Source organism: Pseudophryne corroboree, chromosome 5 (genome assembly GCF_028390025.1).
Source record: "Pseudophryne corroboree isolate aPseCor3 chromosome 5, aPseCor3.hap2, whole genome shotgun sequence".
Taxonomy (NCBI): Eukaryota; Metazoa; Chordata; class Amphibia; order Anura; family Myobatrachidae; genus Pseudophryne; species Pseudophryne corroboree.
In genome coordinates this window covers 325,003,571-325,014,769 of record NC_086448.1, presented here as the reverse complement: position 1 = coordinate 325,014,769, position 11,199 = coordinate 325,003,571, and the positions used below count along the sequence as shown (strand labels likewise).

The 11,199-nt window shown below is 41.7% G+C and overlaps 1 protein-coding gene across 6 annotated transcripts in view; it reads right to left on the bottom strand.

Annotated features, from left to right (window-relative positions):
* Nucleotides 1-485: 485 nt before the first annotated feature.
* Nucleotides 486-11,199, bottom strand: part of STARD3NL (STARD3 N-terminal like) — a 132,153-nt gene continuing 121,439 nt past the window's right edge. For 5 of the 6 annotated variants that reach the window (XM_063922523.1, XM_063922525.1, XM_063922522.1 and 2 more), the window contains 2 exons: nt 6,501-6,571; nt 486-4,548 (listed from right to left, as the gene is read on the bottom strand). In XM_063922523.1, coding sequence (XP_063778593.1) covers nt 6,519-6,571 — 53 coding nt within the window. In that variant the 3' untranslated portion in view covers nt 486-4,548; nt 6,501-6,518. The remainder of the gene's footprint in view (nt 4,549-6,500; nt 6,572-11,199) is intronic. The other variant, XM_063922524.1, reaches the window with a different exon arrangement.

Sequence of the window (11,199 nt, the reverse complement as noted above, 5' to 3'; positions counted from 1 at the left end):
TCATCGTGGCCCTGCCCCCTTGTCTCTCAATGTTGGTAATTTCGGCATTGAGTTGCAGTGGGTGGGGCCATGGTTATGCAATCATGTGGCCATGCCCTGGCTCCGCCCCTATGCAGCATCATTTACCCCCACCACGCCCCCTGACACCGCACCACACCCCTCCCTGTGCCGACCTGGCTGCCCCCTCCCGCATGGGCAGCCAGAATATCGGCAAGCATGTGTGAAACATTATTATGAATAAATATTTTCACTATTTCACTACATTTTGCCTTTTATTAACAACTATCTTCCTTGGCTAAAGATTTTACGCGCTAGTGTAGATCTGAAGTTCTATCAAATATGGGACATATTACACATTTGTGAATGCTATTAGTAGCTCTTCTTAATATATTAATTTGTCTTTCTTTTGAACATAACTGTGACATGCACAAATAATTCTGTATTGTTAATATAAAAAATAATCAGAAATAACTATATTTACAAAATTTTTATAAAAAAAAGTTTATTATTGAGAGATTATTTAATTTGAAAATATGGTCTCACAAACACCTGGCAGCCAACAAAATTCATCTATTAAGCAATAGTGCATATGTAGATATTTACATTGACAAGTTCCAATCATTAAAACCTACCAGACAGAAAGAGAAATAGTACAGTATGTCATCAAACTGGCAGATAAATTACTGAAAGCAATTTAATATATTTCCCTGTATTATACAGATTGTTTGAACAGCAGTTGTTTGGTAACAAAAATTCATAATAAATACCGATTTTGGAATTTTTGGTTAAAATGGTCGGCTCAATGATCAACATTAAAGGGCAGTTATAAATATTACTAATAATAAAATTATGATTTAAGATAGTGGTGCGTATTTTAGAAAACCAGTTCAGATACTAAGCAACTGTGCAAAGAATAAAGGTAACCAGAGGCTCTATTTCTAATGCAGGTTAGAAAATGCATCTTTTCCACAGTTACTCAAGCCCCAGATCTCATAAATAGCACCCAGTGGTGGGTCATTCCGACCTGATCGAACGCTGCCGTTTTTCGCAGCGCAGCGATCAGGTCACTACTGCGCATGTGTATGCACCGCAATGTGCAGGCGCATTATATGGGTACAAAGCGGATCGTTGCTGTGCGATGGATTTAACGAAGAATCCATTCGCACAGCCGATCGCAAGGAGATTGACAGGAAGAAGGCGTTTATGGGTGTCAACTGACTGTTTTCTGGGAGTGGTTGGAAAAACGCAGGCGTGTCCAAGCGTTTGCAGGGCGGGTGTCTGACGTTAATTCTGGGACTGGACAGGCTGAAGTGATCGCAGCGGCTGAGTAAGTTTGGGGCTACTTAGAAACTGCACAAGCTATTTTTGTACCGCAAGGCTGCACAGGCGTTCGCCCCCTTGCACAGCATATTTACACTCCCCAGTGGGCGGCGACTATGCGTTTGCACGGCTGCAAAAAGTAGCTAGCGAGCGATCAACTCGAATGACCCCCATTGTTCCCTAGGCTACATTACATACTATAGACATTAGATATGTTTGTGTTTTATGTTATAATGTTACCTAAATAGCCAACTGAAATGCCATTATCTTTTGACTTAACAAACAAGACACAAACTCATTTAGGTGCAATCACATTATGCAATACATTTGACAAGTTAATAAGCGTACTTGTTTAAATGAGCCAAGACTTTTTTGGCTTAACATCACCATAGTCTGTGATCCAGACACTTATACCAGGTCCACTTTAATTGCTGTATGATGGAGAGCAGAGAGCGATGCCTTAAATTGCAAACTTCTTGCTCGTTTAATTCCGTGAAATGTATTGGGCCTCATTTCCATTGGAAGCAAAGATTATACTTTAATGTTACGCTAACTAGAGCAGACACTCTTTTCTATCTTACAGCGCTGATAAAGAAGCATTGTGACGGCACATACTGTGTATACTGCTCTTTTGGGTGAATTCAATTGTTTATTTCCCGTGGCTTCCACTGGAGTAATTAATTGTTGCTCCATTCGGGTACGAATAGCCGCAGGAGGGGGTTGGGACACACACACACACACACACACACACACACACATTTCAGCTTCAACCTCCTGAGGTAGCGAACTGAAATGTACTAGAAGTCATCGATTTGGGTGCCGCACTTTTTACGTTGTACCCATCAGTTTAGATGGGCTAAACCCGGTATGTTTGGGTGCGACCGGTGCAAAAAAACTCCATTTGAATATTGCCTCGGGTTCTCCTGCCACTTTAGATGGGAGTTCAGGAGCAAAAATAAAACAATTGAATCACCCCTTAGACTGTTGATGAATTCACTTATGTCTTTTATATCAGCTTGGTAACTAAACGAAAATTCTGAAATTGAGAATCGGCACATGCAGAGCGAAGGAGCACAGATGTATCTCTAACAACATATTGCAAAGTAAAACAAAATGTGCTGCAAACAATGATATTCGCTTTCATTTTATAAACTGTGCACAAAGAGTGACAACTGTAATAATGTTGTTAGCTGCACAAACTGATTATATAAATCTGATGTGTTTTATACTGCGTAATGTTTGTAAGCTGCTCGGCCAGGGCCTTCTCACATATCAAACCAAGATGTCTGTGTACGACGAGAAAAAAACTTATGTTTCAATGTCACACACTAATGCAGTGGTTCCCAAACATGGGGGATAATTCAGATCCGATCGCTGGGCTGTGTTTTTTGCTGTCTTGCAATCAGATAGTCGCCGCCTACAGGGGGAGTGTATTTTCGCTGTGCAAGTGTGTGTTCCTATGTGTTATTAGAGCTGCTGAAAATAACTTTGCGCAGTCTCTGCACAGCCCAGGACTTACACGTCCAGTGCGATTGAATCCTGCTGATCGGGGCACGAGCTGACGTCAGACATCCTCCCTCAAAATGCTTGAGCGCGCCTGTGTTTTTCCGGACACTCCCTGTAAACGGTCAGTTGCCACCCACAAATGGCCTCTTCCTGTCAATCACCTTGCGTACGCCCATGCGAAATGGGTCCTTCGCACCATCCCATCGCTGACCTCCAATGCCCACTGTAGACGTCCAAAGTGAGTGCGCACTGCGGCTCAGATACATGCGCAGTTAGGATATGATCACCCGCTGTGCGAAAACGCACAGCAGTGATCAGATCTGAATTAGGCCCTTGGTTCAGATGGCAACCTAAAGCTGGGTACTCACGACACATCATTACGGCAAATTTGTTTCATCAGCCAGTGTGCACACACTGTATCTTTTCGTTAGCGATGCATGCTCCCGCAAGGTCCTTTGTAGTCTGTACATGCAACTCAATATCGAAAGTGTCGCCAACGACTAGGTGCAAATTGCTCAGTGTGTACACTACCATCGACGAATGATATGTTAAATTTGTCTGAAACCCCACAATTTGGTAGTGGGGGATGATTAATGTAAATTGTTTGGTCGTTTGTAAAATTGCTCAGTGTGTATGAACAATGGGGTTAATTCCAAGTTGATCGCAGCAGGAAAATTTTTAGCAGTTGGGCAAAACCATGTGCACTGCAGGGGAGGCAGATATAACATGTGCAGAGAGAGTTAGATTTGGGTGGGTTATTTTGTTTCTGTGCAGGGTAAATACTGGCTGTTTTATTTTTACACTGCAAATTAGATTGCAGATTGAACACACCCCACCCAAATCTAGCTCTCTCTGCACATGTGATATCTGCCTCCCCTGCAGTGCACATAGTTTTGCCCAATTGCTAACAGAATTCCTGCTGCGATCAACTTGGAATTACCCCCAATATCGTTTGTCCAGTGATTCCAGGGGGTTCAACGGAAATTGCAAGCGACATCGTATCGTTTGCATGTTGTCTAATGTGTACCCATCTTAACAGTCCAGGATTAAGGATATCCAAACTGCCCAGTTTAACAGCTACTTGAATAGAGTTTGACTGAGAAGTATTTTGAAACATTATTTTGAAGCATACTCTTAAATCCTGCCCAATTTAAAAGCCATTGTGATGTGTACTAAAGAATTCATTTTGGTCTATACATTTATCTAGTGTTACACTGGTAAGTGCCAAAGCCATCCATTGTTACATGTAGCTATTGTATGTTATATAGTGCTAACTGCATTTGCAATATATGATGTTGGTTTGCATACATAGCTCATTTTGTATGTAAAACCTTAACAACTGTACATTTGTATGTCACGATACGAAAGGCCATTCTCAGAGTTGCATTGTACTTAGTGTCTTCGAGAACACAAGGCACTGAAATATCACACTACAGACACCAGGAGAGAATCAGAGGAACCTTTCCAATGAGCCGCCTCTTCCTGTACATGTGACAATTAGCAGGTGTTCTTGCAGTATCTGCGTCCATACTAAGTTTCTCTGCTGATTTCCAAATCTTTCAGTCTAACTAGTGAGTTAAGCAGCAACTTTCATTCCGAATAGTAGAAGCCGGTAGATGTACCCAAGGGAAAGGCGTCAGTTGGCTTTGCTTCCTGTAAACAGAACTCTGGAGGAGCATTGCTCAAAGCAATAAGTTTCCATGCAATAAAAATGCATTCTTTCTGAAAGAAAAGAATAGATTAATAACCTTCCTATAATGTTATATAGTGTGAACGAAATAAAGAGGTAATAAACACTGCAAGTTTATATGTCACTGTATTCTGATAATGCTAAACCAGAATATAAAACACAATATAATCTGCTCTGTATAATTTTATTCTTTAACATTTGATATAAAAATATGCATGCTTCTTTGGTGTAAGCAAAGATTCACCACATTTGGAGAATTCTCACTATACATTTTACATACATATTATTTGTACACCATGGAGTAAATGTATGATATCGGCACATATCATGCCTGTATCTCCCTGCTTCGCCTCTTTACTGAAGCAGCGCAGGAAGCACTAGCGCAGAGATGTATTAATATCTCATCTGCCAGAGAGGGGGATTGAAACCCCCCGCCTCCCTCCTTCCAGCGATACCTGTCAGAATCCACAATGCATCACCCTACTGAGTCTCTCCCACCGCACCACTGGGAATGCGTGAGATCTCGCTAGTCTTGCGAAGCCGGCACCCGCCACAGCCAGGGACAGTGCTGTTTCAGCTGTGGTATATAGGCAACAAAACCTGCAGGTGTCGGCATACATTGCCCTGCACATTGGCGTGCTGTCTATTAGATAGCAGCACCGATATAGACAGGGGTGCCATTACTGGGCACACATCACAGCTGTGATACATGGGGAAGACAAATAACATGCGCGGATACGTACCACTTCTGCCCCATATCGACACTTCTTCTGCCCCCATATTACTATTTTGTCATTCATCTAAAGGTGATACTCTTTAATAATAATACATCTAATCATATAAAGACACTCCTATCTGTAATAATATATAATATCAGCAGGTGTTTTAGAAATTGGTTACAAGCTATAACAAACCAATCTGTCAATAAAGTAGGAAGGACCTGTGGGTGCGTGCCGCTAAACACTTGCTCCTCCAGGCGTGTCCTTGTTTCGTAGGTGCTTATTCTCTGGTGATCAGCTGTGATCACCAGACGTTACCCAGCAACGCAGAAAACATACATTTTCCGCATATGGGGGGTAATTCCAAGTTGATCGCAGCAGGATTTTTGTTAGCAATTGGGCAAAACCATGTGCACTGCAGGGGAGGCAGATATAACATGTGCAGAGAGAGTTAGATTTGGGTGTGGTGTGTTCAATCTGCAATCTAATTTGCAGTGTAAAAATAAAGCAGCCAGTATTTACCCTGCACAGAAATAAAATAACCCACCCAAATCTAACTCTTTCTGCACATGTTATATCTGCCTCCCCTGCAGTGCACATGGTTTTGCCCAATTGCTATCAAAAATCCTGCTGCGATCAACTTGGAATTACCCCCATGGATGGGAGAGCACTACACAACCTCTTACACCTACAGCTACACCTGTACACATGAGGGCACACACATTTGATAGTGGGGAGTCTCCTCTTTCATGTGATGTGGCATTTACCAGCTATTGTCTCGTGATCAATTGGGAAGCATGCATGCTACCATTCAGTGTCCATAGGGTTTTTTACATCAAGTTCTGCTGTGCTTTGTCAGACTCTGTCACACACTGATATACAGGTGTCACATAGCAAATGAATCAGTGCAATCTCATGAAAGGATTCTGGCATATCGTACTGTGATAAAGATGCTTATTCACATAAAAAGGATGCTACACCACCCGCCGTGGCTCACTCCAGCCAGACTTCTTGTGCCACATGGCATATTGAGGCTAGGTGTATCAGGACACATCTGTATCTTAAAGTAAGCATGTAACGTGCGACTCATATGACTCAAAATCTTTTCCACCTGACACTACAGACACGTTACAATGCACACCTTATGAATCCTTAGCCTTTCCTCCTAGCAGTAGCAGGATCTTATGTTTTCTCCATATGTAATAATTGTTCTAATGTTGAGCAGGATATTCATGATGCTAAAATTAACAATAATACACATTTACCACTGTACTCTCTTTGTGTTACACAAAAGCTTTTTCATTGTCCTGTTTCTCCTCAAGCTCTTCATCAGAATCTGTAAACAGAAATAGAGCTTCGTTAGCATTAAGCAACCCATACCATACCTCATAACATGTGGGAGTCCACAAGCAGGACAAGGGGCACAGACGCGTGAGCACTTGGGCCTATGCTTGCCCTCCCTTGTCTTCCATTCCCTCCCCATCCAGCCTCTCTAAATATGATGATGAGTTGTAAGTGTACAATGAAACCCAATCTGAAGATGAGCATATGTTTTTATGGTGCACATGTGCAGCATGGAAGTGGATATATATATAGAAAATACATAAACTAAAAATACTCTCATGGTATAAGAATTTAAAATAAAGTTTAATCAATGTGGAAATTGCCTTTAAAAAAATTACTTTTATTAATCTTCTACCAGCATTGTGTAGGTGAGTATTAGATGGATGTTACATACGTCAAACACTCTTTAGTACTAACACTTGTTGTATACTGCTTTCTAGAATGTATTTGCACACATTAGTCTGAAATAAATGGCGGAACCATAATGAAGGCAATTACTCTATTTCACTGCCAATACAGCATACTTTCTTTAACAATAAAGTCTGATTATTTATTTTACTACCAGTTATTTACATAGCGCACACATATTCTGCAGCACTTGACAGAGAATATTTGGCCATTCACCTCAGTGCCATCACTGCTGACAGCAGTAAACTTGATCCCATAAACAGGGCTGTTTCTAGGGCCGGGCCAGCCGTGCAATTGCACAGGGCACCGACCTGCGGCCATTGTGTGCACACTGTGCAGTATTCTATGCGGTCTGGCCGGCCGCATAGAATGCTGTGAAAACGTCCCTCCCAAAATGGCTGTTGCCAGAGAGAGGACAGTTTTGAAGGATTCTAGAGGAGGCGGCGGACATTTTTGGAGGGACATTTAATAGACGGAGCCTGGAGGGAGGAGGCAGACAATGGCACAGCAGTGCCGGGATTGCAACGGTGACGTTGGCGGCGGAGGGAGCAGCAGCATAAAACAACCCCTGACAATGAGCAGGTACAGTGACAATTTTAAAGAGGCATTATTACTAAGTGAGGCTTAGTGCAAGGGGCATTACTGTGCGGGGCATAACAAGGGGCAGTACTGCGCGGGGCATAATTTGGAGCGAGGGGCATTACTGTTTGGGGCATAATATTGTGTGAAGGGCGATATTGTGTGATAAGGTAGTATTTTCCTGCAAGACCAAGTCCATTTGCTGCTGGACCATGCCCCTATTCCTGGGGTGCACGCACCATGACTATGGGGACAGGCGCATTTTTTTGTGTTTGCACTGGGAGTCAAATTGTCTAGAATCAACCCTGCCTATAAATAATAGTTAAATGTGCAAACTGTACCAGCTCTGTGACAAATGTAATATTCTGCAGAGCTGGAATTACTCACAGGATGCTCTTAATATTGGAGTAAAGAACATAGAAGTCTGGCGCCAATTAATACTCTGTGTAAATGTCTGCTGCTTTCAAATCAGAGGGATTACTTAAAAATAAAAAAAGCTTTTAAAATACAAAAGAAAGCGTTGTTAACCAGTATTTTATTTGAAATTTCCACATAATAAAAACATAAATACAATAAAACACCTGCCAGTATAAATGTACATATCAATACACCAATTATATACTCATAGCCTAAAATATACAGTAAATCCCCTCTGTTAAAAGAGCAGATAGTAGGCTGATACTTATATTATGGCAACCCCAACAGCACAATGACTTGTAATGCATACCTCCCAATTATGGAGATCCAGATGCGAGACTCCTGCGCGCCGACACCCAAAAAGGGGCTTGACCTCAGGGAAAGGGGGCTTGGCTTTGTGGGAGTGACGCAAGCTGCGCCTCCCATTTTTGTCATTGTGGGGGCATGTCCAGTGCTCTATGAGCTGCTGGCATGCCCCCAGCCCCCTTGTCTACTGTGAATAGATGCGTCTATTCACTGCTGCTCTGCTCTGGAGCCTCCCAGCTGCCCCCCCACCGTGGTACACTGTGGCCCCAAAAAACAGGACTGTCCCGCGAAAATCAGGACAGCAGGGAGGTATGGTAATGGAAATTTGTTTTCTCTTATTCACATGAACATACTGTACTGTGACTGTTTGTAGAAACAGATGGTATGCTGATATAGTGGCAGCAATACACAGTGAGCTGATACAGGTTGAGTATCCCATATCCAAATATTCCGAAATACGGAATATTCCGAATTACGGACTTTTTTGAGTGAGAGTGAGATAGTGAAACCTTTGTTTTCTGATGACTCAATGTACACAAACTTTGTTTAATACACAATGTTATAAAAAATATTGTATTAAATGACCTTCAGTCTCTGTGTATAAGGTGTATATGAAACATAAATGAATTGTGTGAATGTAGACACACTTTGTTTAATGCACAAATTTATGAAAAATATTGGCTAAAATTAACTTCAGGCTGTGTGTATAATGTGTATATGTAACATAAATGCATTCTGTGCTTAGATTTAGGTCCCATCGCCATGATATCTCATTATGGTATGCAATTATTCCAAAATACGGAAAAATCCCATATCCAAAATACTTCTGGTCCCAAGCATTTTGGATAAGGGATACTCAACCTGTATCAAAGCCACTGAGCAGAAGTGTTTCAATGACATTCTGATGTTTGTAGCAGCAACCAATGGCAAAGTTATTTTGATGTTCATAATAGCAAGATTAAGTATCAATACACCCAACTGTCAATAGTGAATCCTGCAGAATCTGATGGTAAGCTGATATTTATATTTTAGCAGCAATGAATCCTAGACTGGTTCTGATGTTACAGCAGCAAAAGTTCCTTAATCACAGTCTATTAGCTGGTATAGATAAAAGAATGAACTTCACCAGTTGTAACTGAAATACACTTTGGATACTGTTCAAGCCTCTCTTTTACTTTTAACCTTCTGTGCACGCGCAGCCATTTAGTGTTCCACAGCCCAATTTGTGTTCCATCGCACTTCCTGGTTGCCAATAATTATTTCCAAAGGCTTACTAACAGGTTTTTTTTTTTTTTGTTTTTTTTAAGGCATATATTGATTATTCTCCATATACTGTATATTTATAAACTGCTATTTATATGCAGAATCTCATGTCGTTTTAAATATTGGAATAATTAGGCATAATCAAAAGTAAGTTCTTTTTATACTTATATAGTGTCAGTATTGGGGTGAGCATTATATATCACTTTCTTTGTTTTTTTATCCATATGTTTTTTTTTTTTTATTTACAAATGTTTCACTCCTGTAATACTACATTCAGACCGCAAATGCCGGATCCTACCCGGTAAGACAAACGTGTACTTACCGGGTGGGATCCGGCATTTGCGCTCCGCTGCTGGCTTTCCGACCCGGCAATATACCGGGTCGGTTGCCATAGCAGCGGAAGGAGCAGCAGCAGCAAGGGCGGGGGTGGAGGCGGCGCCGGGAGATGAGCTCATCTCCTGCGCCGCCTCTCCCTATGCTGTGAATGGGAACCGTGTCGTATCGACACGGCTCCCATTCACACCGCACCTGACCCGGTAATCAACCCGGGTAAAACCCTTCTTTTTTACCGGGTTCAATTACCGGGTCAGGCGACCCGCTAAATCGTGAAAGGACCTTTCACATCGCACACTGACCCGGTTCGACACGGCAATATGCCGTGTCGATACCGGGTTATTTGTGCGATGTGAAAGGGGTATAACACTCCTAACACTGAGTAGCTGCTTTCACACACCAGATACCCTGTGAAATTGTCTGATTCCCTTGGGGGGGGGGGGGTTCGGCTGGGCTGGTTTCGGGGTGCCTTGTGACCCAGACGTTAACTCCTAGAATGCTAGGGACTTGCCCAACAAAGAGGTGATCTTCGTTGGCAGGCCCATATCTATGCCCAAATTTATGCTAACATCTTATATATGATATTTAATTGTAATATATATTTCAATTTTGAGTAGTGATGTTTGCATAGTGCTCATGCATCCCTTTTTTTTTCTACGTTTTTAGTATTGCCATGTTTCCTTTTTTCAGTACTATTACAATGGTAAATCGGGACATCACAATCAAAACCTATAAAAAATACACACTGTACAGTGCATCCGGAAAGTATTCACAGAACTCCACTTTTTCCACACTTTGTAACAGTATGTTACAGCCTTATTCCAAAATGGAATAAATTCATTTTTTTCCCTCAAAATTCTACACACAATGGGGGTAATTCCAAGGTGATCGCAGCAGGAAATTTTTTAGCAGTTGGGCAAAACCATGTGCACTGCAGGGGGGGGGGGGGGGGCCGATATAATATTAATATTTGCAGAGAGAGTTAGATTTGGGTGGGTTATTTTGTTTCTGTGCAGGTTAAATACTGGCTGCTTTATTTTTACACTGCAATTTAGATTGCAGATTGAACTCACCACACCCAAATCTAACTCTCTCTGCAAATGTTATATCTGCCTCCCCTGCAGTGAACATGGTTTTGCCCAACTGCTAAAAAATTTCCTGCTGCGATCAACTTGGAATTACCCCCAATACCCCATAATGACAACGTGAAAAAAGTTTTTTTGAGATTTGTGCAAATTTATTAAAAATAAAAAACTAAGAAATCACATGTACATAAATATTCACAGCCTTTGCAATGAAGCTCAAAATTGAGCT